At 46.2% G+C, this 24,029-nt stretch overlaps 1 protein-coding gene across 3 annotated transcripts in view; it reads right to left on the bottom strand.

The window, feature by feature from the left end:
• Positions 1-22,060, bottom strand: part of LOC121270704 (transmembrane protein 150A-like) — a 108,217-nt gene extending 86,157 nt beyond the window's left edge. Inside the window, exons 1-3 of one of the 3 annotated variants that reach the window (XM_041176047.1) lie at positions 21,917-22,060; positions 18,465-18,588; positions 1,196-1,243 (exon numbers count right to left, since the gene is read on the bottom strand). In XM_041176047.1, the coding sequence (XP_041031981.1) occupies positions 1,196-1,243; positions 18,465-18,529 (113 nt within the window). In that variant the 5' untranslated portion in view covers positions 18,530-18,588; positions 21,917-22,060. Of the gene's footprint in view, positions 1-1,195; positions 1,244-18,464; positions 18,589-19,005; positions 19,300-21,916 lie in introns of those variants that run through there. The other 2 variants (XM_041176046.1, XM_041176048.1) reach the window with 2 other exon arrangements.
• Positions 22,061-24,029: the final 1,969 nt, after the last annotated feature.

The following is a 24,029-nucleotide window of genomic DNA, read 5'->3' as shown; positions in this document are numbered from 1 at the left end:
AGGACACAATATTGATCCTGAATTTCCTGATTTCAAAAGAAATGCGACAGAATCCTCATTTCTGTCCATAAGCAGGATGTCGATCACACTGTCTGGTGAAGTTGTGGCTGAGCAATAACAGGAAGTTAGGGACCCAGGTACAGCCCTCGGCCACACTTTACACAGCCCTGGGCTAAAGTCCACCACCCGCTCCAGAAATGCACCTGAGAGCTACAACCATCATCATCTAAGCCACAGCCCCGAAGGACCGTAGGCCCTTCCTTTCCATCGGAGAGAGGCAATTCTGGCAACTCGCGGCTTGAGGGGTATCAGCCCCGCAAGCTCGGGGCACAGCAAGGAGACAGGGCCTCCGTAAAATACTACAACCCGCCCGGGGATTGAATCCACGCCGCTGGCGTCATTCTGAAACAACATATGGAATCATAGAACCACGCAGAGTGGGGATGAGGCCATTCAGCACACCTTGCTTATGCCAGCTCTTTGAAAGGCCTTTCCAATCATTCCCAATGTCCCATAGCCCAGCAAATGTTTCCTTTTTAAATACACAAACAATCAATTCTCTTTTGAAAGTTACTACTGAATCTGCTTCCACAGCCTACAAGCAGCAATTCCAGATCTTAATGACATATTAGCATAAAAAGATCTCTCCTCATCTATCCATTGGTACCTTTGGCAATTTACTTAAATCAGTATCTTCTGGTTCCCGGCCGTCTAGCCAGAGAAAACAGTTACTCCCTATTTTATCAAAACCCTGGTAATTTTGATCTCCTCTACTAACTCTCCCCTCAACATTTATCTGCTCTGCGAAGCACGAACCCAATTTCTCCCACCTCTCCATGTAAATGAAGTCCGTCATCCCCGGTGAACACTTTGTGTAAGTTTCTCGGCCAAATTTGCAGATCAACCCCCTCAATGACCAGTTCATGCTGCCGTTTCCGAACATAATGAAGGGGGACTGTCTGGCATTAGGGCTGGGGACGGGTAGAGGGACCGGGGGGTGGGGGGGTTGCGGGGTGGGGGGGGGGTGGAGGCAGAACCCATCAATTCGCCATTAATAACATTTACTGGAAGCTGTCGAGTGAGTGGGTGTCACAGGTCAGATTTGGCGGGTGGACATGCAGTCGGAAAGCCCAAAAGAGCCAGTGCAGGTTCCCAATCACTCTACGGCAAAGAAGTAAGCGCCAGGGTACCATACCAGTTATCCACAGGGCAAACGTGGTGATTCCGCACTGCCACCGCGTACCTGTTCAAAACAAACCAGAAGTCAAATCAGAGGTCAGTCCATTGATCACTCAATTCCTATTCTGGTCTTCTCAGCATCACCAGCAATTCAGGAACACTCAATGAAGGACTGCAAATAGAATAACTCCAGTTAGCCCACACACATAGAAACAGGAGGAGGCCATTCAGCCCCTCAAGCCTAATCCGCCATTTAATTAGATCATGGCTGATCCTTATTTTTAACTCCATCTGCCCACCACGTTTCCAAAACCCTTAATACTCCTGCCTACCAAAAATCTATTCATCTCAGCTTGGAGATTTTTTTTACCTGACCCCTCCCCACCCTCCCAGCTTCAACAGCTTTTTTATTTGGGGGGGGTGCGGGGGAGGGGGATAGTCCCCAATTTCCACAACCCGTTGTTTGAAGAAGTGACATCATCCCTGAATGGTCTCGCTCGAATTTTATGGTTACGCCCCACCACCCCCCCACCCTGTCCTGGAATCCCCCACTAGAGGCAACATATTTGCATTGATCACAATGGAAGGACACTATATTGATCCTGAATTTCCTGATTTCAAAAGAAATGCGACAGAATCCTCATTTCTGTCCATAAGCAGGATGTCGATCACACTGTCTGGTGAAGTTGTGGCTGAGCAATAACAGGAAGTTAGGGACCCAGGTACAGCCCTCGGCCACACTTTACACAGCCCTGGGCTAAAGTCCACCACCCGCTCCAGAAATGCACCTGAGAGCTACAACCATCATCATCTTAGCCACAGCCCCGAAGGACCGTAGGCCTTCGCATATATTTTTTTTGGGTCCAATGATATATGAAAGTGACGCAGACACTGGTGTGCCTGTGGGGTTTTAATCAAAGTGATAACGGTAAGCAGTGTGGAAACTCAGAGTTCATGGTAATTCTATTTAGCAGTGAATCCTAATCAGCGTCTGTATTGTATAACTTCACTTTTCAGAATCATCCTTGTACAAAATGTTCTGTTCTGGAAAGGGCCTCGCATCTTACTGATACCATCATATCAGCTTGGCTCAATGTCAGTAGGCCGTCAGTAGGTTCAAATCCTACTGCAAGACGACAGCATATAATACAGGTTGGCATTTTAGCGCAGTACAGATGGACTTCTGCATTACTGGAGGCGCTGACTTTCAAAGGTTAGCCCAAATCCTACCTGCCCTTGCAGATGGATGTAAAAGATCCCATGACGGTATGTGAGGAAGAGCAGGGGAGATTCTCTCAGTGTCCTGATCAAATTCACCCTCAACTAACAGAACTAAAACTGTGAAGCTGGCCATTTATCTTACTGCAGTTTGTGGGACCTGGATGGCAAATGGCTTCTACCTTTGACTTCACTGTGACGAACCACACTTGAAAAATGCTCGAGGGTCAAGCACTGTGGGGCGTCTCAAGGACGTGAAAGACATTAAGGTAATGCAAGTTCTATTCCTCCTCCAGGGCCAGGATTTTTAGGTTGGTGGGGTTTCACATCCCCGCCAACACTGCCTGCCCCGCAGTCATTTCACGCTCCAACAAGAGTTAATTGGCTGGAGGTGGAACTCTTGTCCCTCACTCGGGAGGAAGTCTCGCCTTAGAGAGCTGCCGGTCAATCTGATTGGCCGGCAGTGCTGTGGTCCGTGCAGCGCCAGAAGCTGCAGTGGTCAGGACTGGGACTGCAATCAGCGCCCCCCCCACCCACCCCCCCCCCCCCCCACCACCCCCCGGAGCCGAAGTCCCAGGATTCAAGGAACAGGTAGGTTTTGGGGGTCTCAGGGTGGGGAGGGTAGGGGAGGCCTGGGGGTGGTGGGTGGGGAGCAAACAGAGAAGAATGGGGTGTCAATGGAGAGGCGGGATGGGGAGGGGGGGTGTTGGAGGTGAGGTCCTACAGTTACCTGGGGTAGCGGGGGAGGGGGGAGTGTCCGAGGTTGAAAGGGGGCTGCTGCTGGAGAGGCGTCCCAGGCCCCTTCCCACCCGAGGCCTGAACCCCATTTATCTCGGGCTTCCCCCACATCCCGGAACTCCTCCCGCCAGCCTGAATATTGAAGCTGGGCGGGAAACGGCCTTTAGGTGATCAATAATTGGCCATTTGAGGGCTTCGCCCGCCTCAGCGTAAAATTGCAGAGAGGTTGTGCCTGGCAGGAAGCCAGCGGGAAGCTCATCCGTGAAACCTTCTGCTTACCCCTCCCCCGTCTACAATCCCAGCAGCGGTGCGGGGGGGGGTGGGAAGGGGGGTGCGGAGGGGGGGACATAAAATTCTGCCCCAGGTCTTGGCAACTGACTAGTCAAGAGATCCTCAGTTAATAAGTAACAGAATACCCCCCGCTCCGTTACTCCCTGTTTTGATGGAGCCTAAGTAGCTCAGTGTGTTACACTCCTAACTCCGAGCCAGAAGGCCCTGAATTGATGCCCGATTCCAGTTGCTCGGGGATTGTTCACACAGTTCAAAGAAGGTTATTTGTTCATTAAAATTTCTCAGATGGGCTTCCCGCTGGGTTCCCTCCAGTCCCGAACTCTCTACAATTTTGCGCTGGGGCGAGCAAGCCCTCGACCAGCTGCCCTCCCTTGCCCCAGTTGAGGCCCTTAATTAGCCAACTGGCCTGGAAAAAAAACCTTCCCATGCTCTACACCATTCTGGGGGTGGGGGTGGGGGGGGGGGGGGGGGGCGGGTGGTGGTGAAAGGAGTGTGAGGATATGTAAAAGAAGTCATTTTGGCGTGAGCTGATTTTCAAATGAAGACAACCTTTGGAGAGCAGGACACAAAACCAAGGAAAATAAAGTTCGCTTGTCTGGATGAAAGTATGAGCGTGCTTCAGTTCTGAATGACTCCTCTAAAATGATTGAAAGCAGCCACGAGGAACCTATGATAACCTTCCAAGTTCGTGCTTTCAGTTCCCTTTAGGATTGGTGGTAATAATAACTATTTATTTTAGAGTTGGCTCCCAGTAATAATGACTCAGCTGGCGGCTTAAGCATCAGCTTTTCACTGCAGCCTACACATATTTAACCAGTTCCACTTTAAAGCCAGTGTGGCAGGTTTGAAACACAGACATGGATCCAGTCATTATATGAGGACAACCACCATCTACAAGTCAGGAGTGTGATGGTCTAGATGGCAACAACACTCAAGAAGCTCGACACCATCCAGGACACAGCAGCCCGCTTGATTGGCACCTCATCCACCACCTTAAACATTCACCCCCTCCACCACCGACGCACAGTGGCAGCAGTGTGTACCACCTACAAGACGCACTGCAGAAACTCACCAAGGCTCCTTCAACAGCACCTTCCAAACCCGCGACCTCTACCACCTAGAAGGACAAGGGCAGCAGGTACATGGGAACACCACCAGCTGCAAGCTCCTCTCCAAGCCACTCACCATCCTGACTTAATTGTATCGGCCGTTCTTTCACTGTCACTGGGTCAAAATCCCGGAACTCCCTCCCTAACAGCACTGTGGGTGTTCCTACACCACATGGACTGCGGCGGTTCAAGAAGGCAGCTCACCACCACCTTCTCAAGGGCAATTAGGGATGGGTAATAAATTCTCAGGGAAACAGTGTGATACAAACCAGCTGCTGTAGCGCGTGATTTCTGGATGGTGCCAGTGCACATTTCAAAACCGCGAGCCCCATCTCACTGACTTGAGGGATAGTTCTACCCCAATATTTAGGGCTGATTGCGGAGAGACAGTGGGGTGGGGGCAGTTTGAAGCAGCCAGGAAAGCTGATAAAGAAGCCAAGGAGGACTGCTGTCAGTTGAAGAATCCTGTTCTGGAAGGCCACAGCCTAGCGGCAGGGAGGAGGGAGGCTGGGGTGGTGGTGGGGCGCAGATGTAATTAGTGCTGGTGGGGAGGAAGGGAGTGAATCTATCGTGGGAAATCGTGGACAGGAACCCAAGCCTGGAGTGGTAAATGCATTTGCTTGAAGAGTTGGAGGAAAGCCCTCCTGCTCCCCCTGGCCCACAAGCAGTGCTGGAAAATTCCTTACCCACCGGAACAGACGTGCCTAATTTTTCATCAGCAGCCAGGCTTCCCGAGCTCGGGAAAGCAGCCCACAGGCGATAAACCGAAAAATCTGTCAAAAGTTGAGCCTGATTGTCATATTTAAATAACTGGCCTGCAGGTTAGTTGCCCATCTCCCCATGAGATGACAGTGGAACCCATGGCCTAAGGAGACACTACAGCTGTTCCCTCAAACAATACAGCACCTTACTCTGCTTTGTGACCCAAAGGGAAATCTTCTGTTTCAAACCATTTCTCTCTAAGGCATGAATCTGGCTCCAAAATTCCTGGCCTCGATTTTCTTACCAGTCGTTCTTAGGAAAAGCCAAATTTCAAGAAGAATGTTAAACTCCTGGAAAAGGGATTCTGTCAGGATTGCTGTACACAGGGGATCTCATACTGTGTGTTTTGGCACATGGGAAATTCTAGCTTTCAATACAGGCCGACTATTTAATGAGATGCCATGGAAGTAGGCATCTACCTGTGGCTTAACTGGGGGGGGAGCTTCTTCTGAGCCAGTGGCTGCCTACTCCCTGGGAACTGGACAAATATATATACGAACTTACACATTAGGAGCAGGAGTAGGCCACTCGGCCCCTCGAGCCTGCTCCACCATTCAGCAAGATCATGGCTGATCTGATTTTAACGTCACCTTCACATTCCTGCCTGCCCCCAAATAACCTTTCACCTCCTTGCTTATCAAGAATCTATCTACTTTCACCTCCTTGCTTATCAAGAATCTATCTACTTCTGCCTTAAAGATATTCAAGGGCTCTGCCTCATCCACCTTTTGAGGAAGAGAATTCCAAAGTCTCACAACCCTCTGAGAGAAAAAAATTTCCTCACCTCTGGCCTAATTTTTTTTTATTCATTCATGGGATGAGGGCGTCGCTGGCGAGGCCAGCATTTATTGCCCATACCTAACTGCCCTTGTTCAGAGGGCACTTAAGAGTCAACCACATTGCTGTGGGTCTGGAGTCACATGTAGGCCAGACCAGGTAAGGATGGCAGATTTCCTTCCCTAAAGAACATTAGTGAAAAAATGGGTGACCCCTTATTTTGAAACAGTGACCCCGAGCTCTAGATTCTCCCACAAGAGGAAACATCCTTTCTACATCCACCCTAATGAGTCCCCTCAAGATTTTATATGTTTCAATCATGTCACCTCTTACTTTTCTAAACTCCAGCGTATACAAGCTTTTATATATATATATATATATATATATATATAAAATATCAACTTAACAATGTACACAAAAGTTGCAACGTCTCAATAACATTCCAGGAGCAAATTTTGTAAGATGGATGGAATCTCTTCTTGAAAAGTTGCAGGATTATGGAGAAAGCAGGGTGTGGTACAAACTGAATAGCTCTTTCAAAGAGCTGGCACAGATGTGATGGGCCGAATGGCTTCCTCCTGTGCTGTTTGATTCTCCTATACAGCTGCAAGCGATCTTCACTGCAACAGGCAGCCATTTTCAGTGAAGACAAACTCCCATTCACTCTCTCGCTACTATGGAAGGAGGGGCAGTAATTGGATGCAGGAACTGGCCGAGTTATTATATAGTTTGGAATGCGCAGTTTCCTTTGATGATGAACACTAAATCCCATGTAAAGAAATGCAACGGAACAGCATCCAAGTAAGTTTACATCCATCCTGCAAAGCATGGTTAGAATAACTCTCAATGTCCCTCATCAGTTTAGATATATCAACAGAAATTGAGCATCATTAAACACTGAGTATCAATTGAGGGGAGGTGTTTACATTTTCCCAGGCCCAAAAGACCACACCATTGTCATTTCCTTATTTGGTCTGCAAAGGGATTTAAATCTCCTTGTCCTCAAATCACAGCAAGTACAGCAAAAGCAATTGTCAAAGCAAGTGGAAATTTGCTCAAGTTTGGAGTGAGACTTTTTGTTAATCTTTCACGCAATGTGGGCATCACTAGCCAGGCCTATTCATTATCCATTCCCAATTGACCTTGAACTGAGTGGCATGCTAGGCTATTTCACCATAGTGCTGTGGGTCTGGAGTGATATCTAGGTAACACCAGGTAAGGACAGCAGATATCTTTCCCTAAAGAACATTAGTGAACCAGATGAGATTTCTCTTTTTTAACAATTGGCAATAGTTTTATAGCACCGTTACTGAGACAAGCTTTCAATTCCAGATCCTTATTAATTAATTGAATTGCTGTGATGGGATTATGAACCCAGACTCCCAGAGCCTCTTGAATTACAAATTCAGTGATATCACCACTAGACCACCAGCTCCGCGGAACCTAGAGCCTCTAAAGCAACCAACCAACCCACGGCTGACACTGAATTCCCAAGGATTTGGACTGAGAGGTGATATGATTGAAACATATAAACTTCTGAGAATGTTCGATAGGGTAGACACTGAGAGGCTTCCCGCTTCCTGCTGCAGGAGGAGTCCCGAACCAGGGTCTCAGGGCAAGGAGTCAGCCAGTTAGGGCAGAGGTGAAGAGGAATTTCTTGAGTCAAAGGATTGTGAATTTCTGGAATCCTCGACCCCAGAGAGATGTGAACGCTCAGTCGATGAGCATATTGAAGACTGAGATCATTAGATTTTTGGGCACTCGGGGAGTCAGGGTATATGGAGATAGGGCAGACACGTGGAGTTGATGTAGAAGTTCATCAACAATGTTAGTGAATGATGGAGCAGGCACAAGGGGCCATGTAGCCTATTCCTGCTCCTATTTCTTAGGTTCTTAGCAGGTTGTGAATTTATCACCAATTGAGTTGTGGGGTGTGGGGGGGTGGGGGGTGGGGTGGATGGTGGTTGGTGTTGGTGTTTGGGGGTTAAAAATTCAGCTGTGCAGCATCTTTCAGACACTTTGTTCTATCCTAAGTTTTCAATATGGCGGGCTGGAAGCAGCTGCTCAATGCAGTCAGGCAATGCACTGCCTGTATATTGCTCAAGGCCAAATAATAGTCATGTAGCGAAACATGGATTATTCCCTCGCATTTGGAAATAAGTGCCTAGTGCCAGTTTGAAGGCCTCATTGAAAGATTGGCTTGCATTGAAGCATCTGCTGCCAACTCCTTTTAAAATTGTACCATTTAGTTTATATTGCGTTGCTTCATTCCTCCCATCAACATGAATAACTTTGCAATTTTCAGTGTTAAATTTCATCTGACATGTCTCTGCCCAGCTAGCACAGCACCGTGTGCATAGAATGCAACGTCTCCTCCAATCTTCAGACTGGTTTACAGATGCTTTACAGATGCTTTACAGGCATCACTTTGAAGGACCTATTGCCTGTTTTAAAATTGAAATTTAAAACTTCTGGTTTCATTAGCATTGAACTGGCAGGCAATCTGGTAGGAAAGGTGTTTTTTTTTAAAATTTGTTCATGGGAGGTGGGTGTCGCTGGCTAGGCCAGCATTTATTGCCCATCCTTAATGACCCTTGAGAACGGAGTGGCTTGCTAGGCCACTTCAGAAGACATTGAAGAGTCAACCGCATTGCTGTGGGGTCTGGAGTCACAGATAGGCCAGACCAGGTATTACAGCAGATTTCCTTCCCTAAAGCGTATTATTGAACCAGATGGGTTTTTATAACAATCGACTCGCAGTTCATCATTAGATTTTTAATTCCAGCCTTTTTTTTTATTGAATTCAAATTCCACCATCTTACCCTGGGTCCCTGGATTACTACTCCAGTGACAGTGCCACTACTCCACCGCCTCTCCATTCACTTAAGATGAAGAGTAATTTAAGTCAAATTTAGTCCGATTATTGGAATATTTGTCACACTTATTCCCCATCGCTACCACCTCCAAACTTTCAATTATCTGCATAGGAGAGAAATTCACAAACTGTGAACTGTTATCAGAACTGGCAGTTTTTTTTCTGTGCAAGAGGATTAGACAAGTTAAGTGAGTGGGCGTGGTGGATGGAATGGAATAAAGGAACACAGGAACACAAGGGATAGGAACAAGGGCAGGCCATACACCCTGTCAAGGCTGCTCTTCCATTCAACATGTTCATGGCCAATTTCAGGCTTCAACTCCACTTTCCTGCCCACTCCCTATATCCCTTAATTTCCTGAGAGACTGAAAATCTGCTTATTTCAGCCTTAAACAAATTCAATGACGGAGCATCCACAACCCTCTGGGGTACAGAATTCCAAAGATTCACAACTCAACAAGTGAAGAAGTTTCTCCTCATCTCAGTCCTAAATGATCAACCCCTTATCCTGAGACTGTTGCCCCCCGTGTTTTAGATTCTTCCAGCCAACAGAAGCAACCTAGCAGTGTTTACCCTGTCACGCCCCATCAGATTCTTGCATGTGTAAATGAGATCACCTCTCATCCTTCTACACTCCAGAGAATATAGGCCCAGTGTGGGGGAAGTGTGAAATTATCCACTTTGAAAGGAAAAATAGAAAAGCAGTATTCTTTTTAACTGGTGAGAGACTGAATACTAAATGAATTGTGGAAGAAAAGACATTCTTTCGAAGCTTTTCGTCTTGCACTCAACAGGAAAGACACAACAATGCCAAATTTCAAAGAAAGCCACAATTTATACTGCATGTGAAGAGGGTGCTGATTGGTTGGCAAGTCAGTTCTGATTGGTCGAGGTGTTCCTGTGCCGAATGCACCAGGAAAGTATTGTCCCCCAAGCTTCTGTTTAATTCAAAAAAGGCACAATGCCTGGACATGTTTCTTTTTCCTGCAGAGAACAGGTCCCTGAATATGAATATATGTAGCTTCTAGCAAGTGTAAGTGAGCTACATCGTGAACGCGACTGATAATCTTAAATTGGCTGTTAGTGCAATTCTTAGCATGCCCAGGATTGTTCAGCAAGTGCTGTCCCATCGCAGAATCACATCTAATGCTAGACATCATGTTTTGAGATTTGCAAGCACGGGCTGGTTGAGTACGATCAGTATTCTGCCTATTGCAATCAGCCAAAGGGACATGCTGTTTGATACGCTCTACTAGTCATCGGGACAGAATGGCCTACGTACCTGGCATCGCACTGGCACTGAAATTCATATATCACTTTACTCATTTGTGTGGTAGGCAGAATGTCTTTTTGGCTTGATGACAGCATCCTGTTAGTGGAAAATACTACTCGTGTTGCTACTGCATAATAGCAGAGTGATACAACTAGCTTTACCTGTTGCTCAAATTTTTGAGATACCTTGCCCTTCCAGGGTAATTTGAGGTAGACTGAGCACTTATAGGAACACGGGAACATCGGACTTAGGAACAGGAGTAGGCCATTAAGACCTTCAAGCTTACTCCGCCGTTCAATCAGACCATGGCTGATCTGGTTGTGGTTTAAACTCCCCTTTCCTGTCTGCCCCCCACTACCATTGGCTCCCTTGTCTATCAAAAATTTGTCTGACTCAGCCTTAAATAAATTCAATGATCCAGCCTCCATTGCTCTCTGGGAAAAGAGTTCCACGTACTACCGACCCTCTGGGAGAAAAAATTTCTCCTCATCTCAATTTTAAAAGGGAACCCTCTTATTTTTAAGCTGTGTTCGCTAGTTGTAGTCTCCCACAAGTGGAAACATCCTCCCAGTAAATATCCTGTCAATTTCTCTCACAATCTTATGCGTTTCAATAGGATCACCTCTCATTCTTCTAAACTCCAATGGGTGTAGGCCCAACCTATTCAACCTTTCTTCATAGGAAAAGCCCCTCATCCCAGGATTGAGTCTGTGCTGCTTCTAAAGAAATTATATCTTTTTTTCAAAGAAGGAGACCAAAACTGTAAACAGAATTCCAGATGTGGTCTTACCAAAGTCCTGTGCAGCTGTAGTGAAACTTCCCTACTTTTATATTCCATTCCCATTGCAATAAATTCCAACTTTCCATTTGCCTTCCTAATCACTTGCTATACCCGCATACTAACTTTTTGTGATTCATGTACCAGGACACCCAGCTCCCTCTGTCCCACTGAGTTCTACAATCTCTCTCCATTTAAACACTATGCCGCTTTTCCATTCTTCCTGACAAAGCAGACAAGTTTGCATTTTCCCACGTTAAACTTCATCTGCCAAATTTTTGCCCACTCACTTAACCTGTCTATATCCCTTTGCAGACTCTCTGCCTCCTCTTGACAAATTAGTCTCCTCCCTATCTTGGCATCATCGGCAAATTTATCTGCCATACATTCTGCCTCTTCATCCAAATCATTGACGTAGATTGTAAATAGTTGAGCCCCAGCACTGATCCCTGTGGCACTCCACTAGTTACAGCTTGCCAACTCAAAAAAGGTCCATTTAACCCTTCTCTCTGCTTCCTGTTAGTTAACCAGTCCTTTATCCATGCTAATATGTTAGCCCTATACTATGTTCCCTTATCTTGTGCAGTAATCTTTGATGTTGCACCTTATCAAATGCCTTTTGGAAATCAAAGGACACCACGGCCTGAATTTTTCGGATGCAGGGTCTCGCTTCCCAACATCCGAAGAGCATTCCTTCCAACTCCGAGTGCCCCACAGACGTTTCACGCTCGAATGAGCGTTAAGTGGCTGCAGGCAGGACTTCCGCCCCTCACTCGGGAGGAATTCCCACCCGATTGGCCGGCAGCTTTCCAGTCCCTGCAGCAACAGCGCTGCAGTGGACAGAAGAAGAAGTGCAGGAGGACACCTGAAGCTAAGTCCAGGCACTGGAGGCCCGGGTAAGTTCAAGGGGTCCCAAGGCGGGGAGGGGTATGGGAGGCCTGGGGGTGGGGGGTGGGGGTGGCGAAAGTGGCGATTGGGGTCTTGGGGAAGAGGCGGTGGAGGGAGGGAGGTCCAGAGGCCACCAGACCTTAAGGGGGTTAAGACCTTAAGCCCAACTTCAGAAGGGGGCTTCTGATGCACACACCCCCCACTTCCCGCCCATGATCTAACTCTGTTCTTTTTCAGGCTTCCCCCACAGATGTTCAATCCTCCCGCCAGTCTAAAAATTGAGGCTGGGTGGGAAACAGGCCTTAAGCGAACAATAATTGGCCACTTAAGGGCCTCAATTGGGTAAGGGCGGACTTCCCATCTGAGATATTGCCTGCCCCAGCATAAAATCGCTGTGTGGTCAGGGCGGGTGGGAACTCAGAGGGAATCCCGTCCCTTCAATTTCACATTCCCCATCCCACGGCCTAAAAACCCGCTGTAGGGGAGCACTAAATTCTGGCCCACATCTACAGGTTCCCCCTTATCCAGCTTGCTTGTTACTTCCTCAAAAAATTCTAATAAATCAGTTAAACGTGATTTCCCTTTCACAAACCATGTTGACTCTGCTTGATCCCATTACATTTTCCGAAGTATTCCTGCTATAACCTCCTTATTAATAAATTCCAGCATTTCCCTATGACAGATGTTAGGCTAACTGGTCTGACGTTTCCTGTTTTCTGTCTCCCTCCTTTCTTGAATAAAGGTGTTACACTAACTATTTTCCAATCTAATGGAGCTCTTCCAGAATCCAAGGAATTTTGGGACACTTTAACCAATGCCTCTACTATCTCCACAGCCACTTCTTTTACGACGCTAGGATGCAGGCTATCTCGTCCTGGGACTTGTCAGTCTTTAGATCTAATGGTTTTCCCAGCAGCTTTTCCCTGGTGATGGGGATTGTTTTAAGCTTCTCCCTCCCGTTCACCTTTTGATTTTTGTGTATCTTTGGGAAGTTTTCTAAGTCATCCACAGTGAAGACAGACACAAAATACCTGCCCAACGCCTCCGTTATTTCCTTGTTTCCCATTATCAATTCCCCAGACTCACTCTTTACAGGACCAGTTATTCTTTTACTATTTAAATACTTGGTGGACACGCTTACTATCTGTTTTTATATTACTAGCTAGCTTTCTCTCATTCTCAACTTTCTCCCTCTTTATTTTTTTTAGCCATTGTTTGCCGGTTCTTAAAAACTGACCAATCTTCTGACCTACCATTAATCTTTGCATACTTGTACAGTGTTTCTTTCAGTTTGATACAATCCTTAGCTTCTTTATTTAGCCACGGACGATCCATCCTTCTCAAAGAGTCTTTATTCCTTACTGGGATTAATCTTTGCTGAGAGTTATTAAATGTCTCCATAAAAGTCTGTCACTGTATCTCTACTGTCCTACCTTTTAAACTAGTTTTCCAGTTCACTTTAATTAGCCCTGCTTTCATACCCTTGTAATTACATTTATTCAAGTGTAAAACACTAGTCTTGGACCCACATTTCATCCCTTCAAGCTGAACATGAAATTTTACCATGTTATGATTGCTGTTACCAAAATGCTCCTTTACAATGAGGTCATTGATTATCCTGTCTCATTGCACATTACCAGGTCTAGAATAGCCTGCTCCTTGGCTGACTCAAGAATATACTGCTCTAAGAAATTGTCTTGAATACACTCTGTGGACTCACTTTCCAGGCTACCTTTCCAATCTGATCCATCCAATCTACATGTAGATTAAAGTTACCCATGATTATTGCAGTACCTTTCTTACAAGCCCCATTTATTTCTTCTTGTATTCTCTTCCTACAGTGTAAATTCTGTTAGGAGCCTATAAACTACTCCCACAAGTGATCTCTTACCTTTCCTATTTCTTATCTCTACCCAAACTGATTCTACATCTTGTTCATTTGAGCTAAAAGATCACTACTGGACTAATAGCATGTTGCTCAATTAACAGAGCTGCTCCACTGCCTTTTCCTAGCTTCCTATCTTTTCAAAATGTCAAATACCCTTCAATATTCAGGACCCAGTCTTGGTCACCCTGCAGCCATGTCTCCGTGATTGCTATCAGGTCATACATATTTATTTCTATCCGTGCTAACATTCATCCACTTTGTTACGAATGTGGCATGGATTTAGATACAGAGCCTTTAACTTAGTATTTTATCATCTTTGCAATCTCTGGCCTTATCTGTCAATGCACTCTTAAGTTTATACTCTTTGTCCCTTCCTACTACAATTTAGTCACCTTTACCCAAATTGCTCTAGTACCTTGTTGTTATTCTTTACTCCATCTCCTCTCACACAATCCCTTCCCCCCACTATTTAATTTAAAGTCCTCTCGACCATCCTAGACATACGACTGGCCAGAACATTGGTCCCAGTGTGGTTCAGATGAAAGTGGAGGTGGCTTTTCAGGTCTGAAAGTGGTAGCCTTAGGCCCATTCATGAGTATATGTGATACACAGCCAGCAATGATCTGATCGGGGTCAGCCATTCACCCACAGGATAGCTTTGACGTGGCCTATTTCGGGGTTAAAGGAAATTAAGGGATATGGAGATAGTGCTGAAAGGTGGAGTTGAAGTAAAAGAGCAGCCATGATCGTATTGCATGGTACAGCAGGCTCAAGGGGCCGAATGGGCAGCTCTTGCTCCTCTTTCATAAGTTCTTACGATCTAATATGTAAGATAATCTTAGCCCTAATACTGCTGTAACTTTAGCGGCTCAACTTAGGCAGCAAAGTTATATTTTATCTGACCTTGGCTGTACCAATCAGTTCCAACATAAGATTGTTAACTCAACATAGCCCCTGCAATACTCGATAGCAACAACTTAATTGCAGCAATGACTTGTAAATATTTAAAAGCCAACAGAAGTGATTATAATTGCAAATGTTTATTAAGGGATTTGGAGATCTATGTTAATTCTATTTAATTCTATTAAGAAAAACATCTTCCATGTGTTACTTTGGACACACCTCAAAAAGCTGGAGCCGAGTAGAGTAAAGGACACCTGGAGCCACTGAGGTTTAGTTGAATCCAGCTCTAAAATTAGTGCAAATGATATGTCCCCTGAACAGTACCTGTTATAAGCGATGAGCCTAAATAAACTCTTGCATGAAACCAACCGCAAAGCGAACTGTGAACTTCTCAAGTAAATGCTTTAGCACCTCTCAGCCTGGCTAGGGAGATGCATTTTTTCTGTTAAGGTACATTTGTAGTTACTGAATGCTTCTCAGCTACTGCCTGAGTGCTGCACTCTTGCAGATGCTGACTTTTTGGGTTATATATTAATCCATGGCCCTGTCTGGCGTCTCATTCGAATGTAGAATTTCCTGGCACTATTGCAAAGAAGAGCTGGGGGCGTTCTCTCTTCCCAGCGTCTCGGCCAATATTTAGCCCTCAACCGACATCACTGGTTCGGGAAACCCATGGACCGGACATTAAACTCAAAGACCAGGATTTTATGGCCCCCAACATGGCGCATGCCCCCCCCCCCCCATCCCCGTCCCCGGCAGATGTGGTGAGCCATTTAAAATCTCCATTCAGTTCGGCGGGACCGTAATATCCCGCCGATTGGGAACGCCGTCAAATCCTGGCCAAAAAATATCACTCTAATTAACTGATTAACATGGGGTAAATGACAACCTGCCTCACCTAAGGGGTTTGTATGCATGTGAGCTAGCGCGCTGCAGTGACATGCAGAAGTCAGCAGGTTGGAGCTGATACACTGTCAACTTATATCTCCAATATAATAATACATAATGAACCAATTGTCCAAAGACAGTTCCACTTATTGTAAGATCTCGCAACCTGATTCTTGGGTTTACTTGTTCTGGTGATTAATCTGTCATTTCCTGAGATTCCAGCATAACCCTGGAGAATTGGCTTGTTAACTCTGATCTCACTGCTACAAAGGTTGGGTCCCTGACCCCACATTTTCAACAGGAGATTGTGAAAACAGCTTTGCACCAATGGCCAATAAAACCCTTTTTTTATTCTTTCATGGGATGTGGGCATCGCTGGCTAGGCCAGCATTTGTTGCCCATCCCCTAATTGCTTTTGAGAAGGGGGTGGTGAGCCACCATCTTGTGCTGCTGCAATCCATCTGGTGAAGATACACCCAAGTGCTGCTCGGGAGTTAAGAGTTCAGCCACATTGCTGTGGGTCTGGAGTCACATGCAGGCCAGACCGGATAAGGATGGCAAATTTCCTCCCCTAAAGGGCGTTAGTGAAGCAGTTGGGTTTTTACAACAATTGACAGTAGCTTCATGGTCACCATTACTGAGACTGGCTTTCAATTCCAGATTTTGTTAAATTATTAATTCACTGAATTTATTCATTAATTGAATTGAAATTCCACCAGCTGCCATGGTGAGATCTGAACCCATATCCATATAGCATTAGCCTAGGCCTCTAGTCCACTGATATTACCACTACGCCACCAGCTCCCCTTCAACAGATTACCATCTTCTGTCAATCTCCACAGTTTAGTAGATGCCACTCCCCAGCATTATAATCCAGTGTACAAATGATTTGTAGAACCTGATCCTAGCTGTTACCTATTGTCGATTGTGTGTAGCGTCACCAAATTTTGGTACAATCTGTACTGTCACCCAGTCTTGATAAAATCTGTATTGCCAGCCACCGTCCTTGTCTGTATAGTCACCTACTCTCACTCTGCTCTCCACAGTCACTATTGTTGCAATGGTGTCTGCTGTCACACAGGCTATATCAAGAGTAGTTGACTGCTCAAACCCCCTGCATTGACAACAACAATGTATATAGCACCTTTACGCAGTAAAACAACACATAGCACTTCACTGGAGTGTAAACCAAGCCACATACGGAGATATTAAGACAGATGTCTAAAAAGCTTGGTCAAAGAGATAGGTTTTAAGGGCAAGAGCGAGGTAGAGACATGTATAGTTTTAAGGAGGAATTCTAGAACTTAAGGCCTAATCCACTGAAGGCATAGCCGCCAATGGCAGGGCAATGAAAACCAGAGATGTACAAGATGCAGATTTGGAAGGTCACAGAAACTTCAAAGAGCTGTAAAGCTGGAGCAGTTTACAGAGAGAGATGAGGCCAGGGAAGATTTTGAATACAAGTATGAGAATTTTAAAATCAAAACAGTGCAGGACCAGGAGCCAATGTAGATCAACGTATACAGGGGTGATGGATGTGACACGAGTTGTTGCAAGTTAGGGAAGCTGAGCTTTGGACAAGCTCAAGCTAATGAAGAGTGCATGGTGGTAGACCAGCCAGGAATGCACTGGAATCATCAAGTCTAGAAAGGCATGAATGAGGGTTTCAGGAGCTGATGAGCTGAGGTAGGGGTGAAGTCGGGCAATGTTCTGCAGTCTTATTAATGGCACCAGTGTGTGGTCAGAAGCAAATCTCAGGGTGAAACACAATACCAAAGTTTCAAAAAATCTGGTTCAGCTCAGACTATTGGCAAGGGGATGAGTTGAAGTCAGTAGCTGGGGAACAGAGTTCATGGCTAGAATCGAAGGCAATGGCTTTGATCTTCCTGTATTTAGTTGGTGGAAGTTTTGGCTCGGCCAGTACTTGATGTCAGACAGGCAGTGTGACAAATCAATGATAGTGCAAAGGTTGAGAGAGGTGCCGGCGAGGTCGGGCTGGCTGTTGTCAGCGAACGTGTAGTTGACGATGTGTTTTCAGGTGATGTCACCAAGGAGCTGACTGTGGATGAGGAATAAGACGGGGCCAAAGCTGGATCTATGGGGCCACCTGAGGTAACAGTGTGGAGGACGGAAGAGAAACCATTGCAAGTGATTCTCTGGCTATGACTAGATAAGAACAGCAGTTGCACCAGGCTGGATGAAGCTAAAGACAGCTTGAGAAAGATTGAGGAAGGATAGTTTACCATGGTCACAGTCACATAGGATGTAATTTATGACTGAAGTGCATCAAGAGATGACAGTACAGACCGTGCTGAGAACAGGCCACAGTACAGATTGTATTGAGGGTCAACAATACATTCAGCAAGATAAGCACTTGCAATGAAGAGGGAAAATAGATATTTATGGAATACTGAGAGAAGATAATAGCTGATACAATGCTTGTAATAGACAGATAATAGCCATACAAATCGAGACAGGAGTGAAGTAGAGAGAGTGCAATGATTATCTGGAGCTGGTAGCGTGTGTGAGTCTGTGTGTATGTACATGTCTATGTGTATGTCTATGTGTGTCTGTGTCTGTATGTCTGTGTGTGTGCATGTTTGTTTCTGTCTATGGCTGTGTGTCTGTCTCTATGTGCATGTATATGTGTGTGAGTGTGTGTGTCTCTGGCTATGTGTGTATATGTCTGTGTGTGTGTGTATGTGGGTGTGTCTGTGTGTATGTGTGTGCCTGTCTGTGTGTGTGTGTATGTGTGTGTGTCTGTTTGTCTATGTGTGTATATGTATGTATGTGTCTGTATGTGTGTGTGTCTGTTTGTCTATGTGTTTGTATGTATGTGTGTGTATGTATGTATGTGTCTGTATGTGTGTGTATGTGTGTCTGTGCAGGATACTCACACGACCCAGAGTGCTGTGATGGTGGAGACGGACAGGCCAACGGGCAGGATGACCCAGGCTGTCATTCCAGGAGGCAGGCGGTGTCTGGCACGGTCCGAGACATGTGGACGAGCTCAGCCTGTCACTGCAAACAGAGCCGGGAGCAAGAATCAGAAAGTGACACTGGAACCAGATCAATCCAGGAGCAAAAGCGATGGCAGCCCCACACACACCTCCCCCAACCCTCCAAAAAAAAAACTTGCTCGTTGTTTTAGCTTTCCTGCTTCAATTGAAAATAGTCCTGAAATATTCCCGGCTGGAATATTCCTACTGGTTTTACAGAGATGGTGGGGTGGGCGGGGGGTCGCTCCATTCAATTGTGCCCCGTCCCCAGGGTGAGTTCGGGGTCTGGGATGTGCAGCGATTATATGACCCCAGAAAGATACAACCCCCACCTCCCCCCCACCACCACCACCACCACCCCCCCCCCCCCCCCCCCCCCCCTCTCCCTCACCCCCTCACCCCCTTCTGCCCTCTCTCTCTCTCTCCCTCCATCACTTACTGATGCTGATTCTTCTCAAGGCTCCGGGGACATCCAGCCCGCGGGAGGTGTCAGCTCCAGAACGACCGGGACTCCAGCAACTTGCTGCCAGCGACAGCACCTTCCCCTCGGCTGGAACTGCAACCCGTGCGGGTCAATGCGGCGCTAGAGGGCTCCTCTGAGACTGGGAGAGACTGAGTGAAAGTGAGAGAGAGTGAGAGAGAGAGAGAGATAAACTAACTGGGGAAAATAGACGAGAGAGAAAGAGAGAGAGATAAACTAACAGGAAAAAAAGACAGAGAGAGACAGACAGGTAAACTGACAGGATAAAAGACAGAGAGAGAGAGAGCTAAACTAACTGGGGGAAATAGACGACAGAGAGACAGAGACAGAGATAAACTAACAGGAAAAAAAAGGAAGAAAGAGACAGACAGGTAAACTGACAGGGTAAAAGAGAGAGAGAGAGCTAAACTAACGGGGAATAAACGAGAGAGAGACAGAGATAAACTAACAGGAAAAAAAAAAGACAGAGAGAGACTGACAGGTAAACTGACAGGGTAAAAGAGAGAGAGAGAGCTAAACTAACTGGGAATAAACGAGAGAGAGACAGAGATAAACTAACAGGAAAAAAAAAGACAGAGAGAGACTGACAGGGTAAGAGATAGACAGGGAGAGAGCTAAACTAACTGGGGAAATAAACAGCGAAAGAGAGAGGCTTAAGCAGGGAAAAGAACTGAGAGAGAGAGGGGGAGAGAAGGACAGATGGAGAAATAGACTGAGTCTGCCAGAGAAGCTGAGAGACGAGCAGAGAGGCTCAGGGAGACAGGCAGTGAGGAAGAGACTGACAGAGAGACAGACAAAGAGACTGAGTGAGAGTGAGTCTGTAGAGAGAATGACAGGTGGACAGTCTAACTGAAAGAGACAGTGACTGAGAAAGAAAGACTGAAAGTGTTCATACAGAGAGAGACAGAGACTGAGCAAGAGAAACACTGAGACAGAGGGGGACAGATAGTGAGAGGCAGAGAGACCGAGACAGAAGATGGGAAATTGAGAGACAAAGTGAGACAAACGTTGATAGACAGATTGAGAGACTACAACATAGAGAGAGAGACAGTCCCACTTAGCCTCAGGGAGAGGAAATGTGAAGGAGAGAAGTACCAGAGTACATCAAACTCCAGCTGTAATCCTTACTCTCCAATCGCTTTGAGGGGAGGGAGTTGGAAGGTACTTTTAAAAAATTTATCTAGAATTAAAGAAATAAAAGAGAATTCCTAACAGTGATTTTGGATTCCGCCTCATGTGTTTTTTAATTGAGGGGGAAAAACTTGAATGGACAGTTCTGACTTGGGGGTGAGATATAACTCAGGAGCTGAGATATAACTCAGGGGGTGAGATATAACTCATGGGGTGAGATATGACTCAGGAGTTAAGATATAACTCAGGGGGTGAGATATGACTCAGGAGCTGATATATAACTCAGGAGTTGATATATAACTCAGGAGCTGAGATAAAGCTCAGGAGCTGAGATATAACTCAGGGGGTGAGATATGACTCAGGGGGTGAGATATGACTCAGGGAGTGAGATATGACTCAGGGGGTGAGATATGACTCAGGAGTTAAGATATAACTCAGGGGGTGAGATATGACTCAGGAGCTGATATATAACTCAGGAGTTGATATATAACTCAGGAGCTGAGATAAAGCTCAGGAGCTGAGATATAACTCAGGGGGTGAGATATGACTCAGGGGGTGAGATATGACTCAGGGAGTGAGATATGACTCAGGGGGTGAGATATGACTCAGGAGTTGAGATATAACTCAGGGAGTGAGATATAACTCAGGAGTTGAGATATGACTCAGGAGTTGAGATATGACTCAGGGGGTGAGATATGACTCTGGAGTTGAGATATGACTCGGGGGTGAGATATGACTCAGGAGTTGAGATATGACTCAGGGGGTGAGATATGACTCGGGAGTTGAGATATGAATCAGGGGGTGAGATATGACTCAGGGTACACTATCATCTCTGTGGAAAATGGTTGTGGTGTATGTCCCACTCCAGAAACCCCAGAGCTCAGGCTGACACTTTCATGCAGTTCCTATGGAATACTGTATCGTCAGAGGTGTCATATGACCATAAGACATAGCAGCAGAAATTAGGCCATTCGGCCCATCGAGTCTGCTCCGCCATTCAATCATGGCTGATAAGTTTCTCAACCTCATTCTCCCGCCTTCTCCCCGTAACCTTTGATCCCCTTACCAATCAAGAACCTATCTATCTCGGTCTTAAATACACTCAATGACCTGGCCTCCACAGCCTTTTGTGGCAATGAATTCCATAGATTCACCACTCTCTGGCTAAAGAAGTTTCTCCTCATCTCTGTTCTAAAAGGTCTTCCCTTTATTCTGAGGCTGTGCCCTCGGGTCCTAGTCTCTCCCACTAATGGAAACATCTTCCCCACATCCACTCTATCCAGGCCTTTCAGTATTCTGTAAGTTTCAATCAGATCCCCCCTCATCCTTCTAAACTCCATCGAGTATAGACACAGAGTCCTCAAACGCTCCTCATATGTTAAGCCTTTCATTCCTCGTGTCACCTTTTGAATTAAATATTAAACTGGGCCTTACTCCACCCTTCCCCCCACTACTCTGCCCTCTCAGGTAGAAGAGTTCCCTTGACAAAATTTCAAACTAGTGCAGTGCAGATCTCCTGGTAATATACCTTAACTGACATCACTGAAAAGAGATGCTATTGCTGTTAGTGGGATCTTGCTGTGTGCAAATTGTCTGCCACGTTTCCCTACACTACAACAGTGACCACACTTCAAAAAAGTACTTCATCGGCAGTAAAGCGCTTTGGGATCCCCAGGGGTTACGAAAGGCGCTATATAAATGCAAGTCTTTGCTTTCATTACAGATGAGGCCCCCCTACCTTAATTGATCCATCCAGAGAGATTCTGAACTCCCCCCATGGCTGCATCAAATTGTTCAGATGGTTTTCGCTTCCACCGTTCCTTAGGAGTCCGTTCAAGTGTTGATCGTCTGGTGTGTGAAGAATCTTCTGATATCAGTCCTAAAATTACCTTTGACTAGTTTGAACCTGTGTTCAACACACACATAATTAAATGTAGAGATCAGCCATTTCCACTTCGTTAATTATGATATGCCTCTCAGATTATGATCATCTCTCAGACACCACTTTCCAAACTAAAATAAACCAGCATCCTTGTGTATTATGTATATTAACCAAAACTGACTGACACAGGGGATTAGCTGAGATTCTAAATAACTGGTTTTGTGTCCTGACTTGGGTAATGTGACTCTCACTTAGAAAGCTGTGGATCATTGTCAGGGCAATGAGGGAAGCTAGATAAACACACAGGGATATTCTATAGTGCATGGGGAGAGAGGCTCATGTGGGGCCTAAATATTGATCATTTTTTTATTCATTCATGGGATGTGGGTGTTGCTGGCGAGGCCAGCATTTATTGCCCATCCCTAATTACCCTTGTCCAGAGTGCGTTTGAAATTCAACCACATTGCCGTAGGCCTGGAGTCACATGTAGGCCAGACTGGATAAGGATGACAGATTTCCTTCCCTTTAGTGAACCAGATGGGTTTTTACAACAACCAGATATTTTTAAAATTGAATTCAAGTCCATGTGATGCTGATTTCAAATTTCACCATCTACCATGGTGGGATTTGAACCCAGGTCCCCAGAATATTACCCTGGGTCCCTGGTCCAGTGACAATACTACCAATACCACCATCTCCCCAGTCAGTTGGCAACACTCTCCCCTCTGAGTTGGAAGGTTGTGGGTTTGAGTCCCACGCCAGTGACTTGGGTCCAGAATGATAGTGCATAGTGAGAGAATGCCACACCATTGGAAGTGCTATCTTTCCAATGAGATATAAATAAGAATGAAGCGCTCCAATGGTGATTCTGCACGAGTCGGTATGGGAAATACACCAAGTGTCACAGCCTTGATCAAAGAATTGGAATGGGAGTCACTACAGCAAAGGAGGCAAAAAATATACTGACCGTGGCCTGAATATTACACCCTCCCCACCCACCCTGCTAACGGGCTTGTAGGCAGGGGTGGAGGCTGGGTGTTGAGCATAAAATTCCTCGGAAGGATTCCTGTCCACCCCGACCTCTCTGTAATTTTACGCTGGAGTGGACAAGGCCTCAGACAGTCCACCTGCCCTTGCCCCAGTTGAGGCCCTTGAATGGCCAATTATTGACCATTCAAGGGCCATTTCCCACCCATCCTCAATTCTTAGGCTCGTGGGAGGAGTTCCCAGTTATGGGGGAAGCCCAAAAATAATCGGGTGTGGGTCACGGGCAGGTTGGGGGAGGGGCGCCACCATAAGAAGCCCCCTTAAGGTCTGGTAACCACAGGACCTCCCACCCCTCACCCAGCCTCTGCCCTGAAACCCCAATCCCCCACCCGTCCAACCATCTCCCCCTGCCCCCACCCCACCCCAGGCATCCCCTACCCTCCCTGTTCTAAGACCCTCAAAACGTACTTCTTCCTGGACTCCCGGGACTTTGGCCCTGGAGACTGCATGGAAATCCTGCCCTCTGCATCATCTGGGCCTGCAGGGGGGCAAGAGACCTGCTGGACAAGCTGATTGGCCAGCATATCGCTAAGGTAGAAGCTCCTCCTGAGCGAGGGATGGATATCCTGTCTCCAGCCAAATAACGCTCATTGGAGAATGAAATAGGAGCAGACAGTGTCCGCGGGGATGTGTGTCCCCCATACACTCTTCGGATGGTGAGACGGGAAACCACGCCATCCTAAAATTCCTGGCCCATGTTCTATAAAATAGGGAATGGTCCGGTGGGAATTGACAGAAACCAGTAGCTGGTGCCCTCCAGCAATAACAAAAAGGAGGTAGCCACACAAGCTACAAAGACCATTTGTTTCCCAGACAGCGCATCAACAATCTTTCTTCCCAAGGCCAATCCCACAATGGAACAAATTGCCAAAGGGAATAGTCACAGCCCCATCACTGGAAATCTTCACGACCCACCTTTAGA

Source organism: Carcharodon carcharias, chromosome 28 (genome assembly GCF_017639515.1).
Source record: "Carcharodon carcharias isolate sCarCar2 chromosome 28, sCarCar2.pri, whole genome shotgun sequence".
In the NCBI taxonomy this organism is placed as follows: Eukaryota; Metazoa; Chordata; class Chondrichthyes; order Lamniformes; family Lamnidae; genus Carcharodon; species Carcharodon carcharias.
This window is presented reverse-complemented; position numbering and strand designations above follow the sequence as displayed.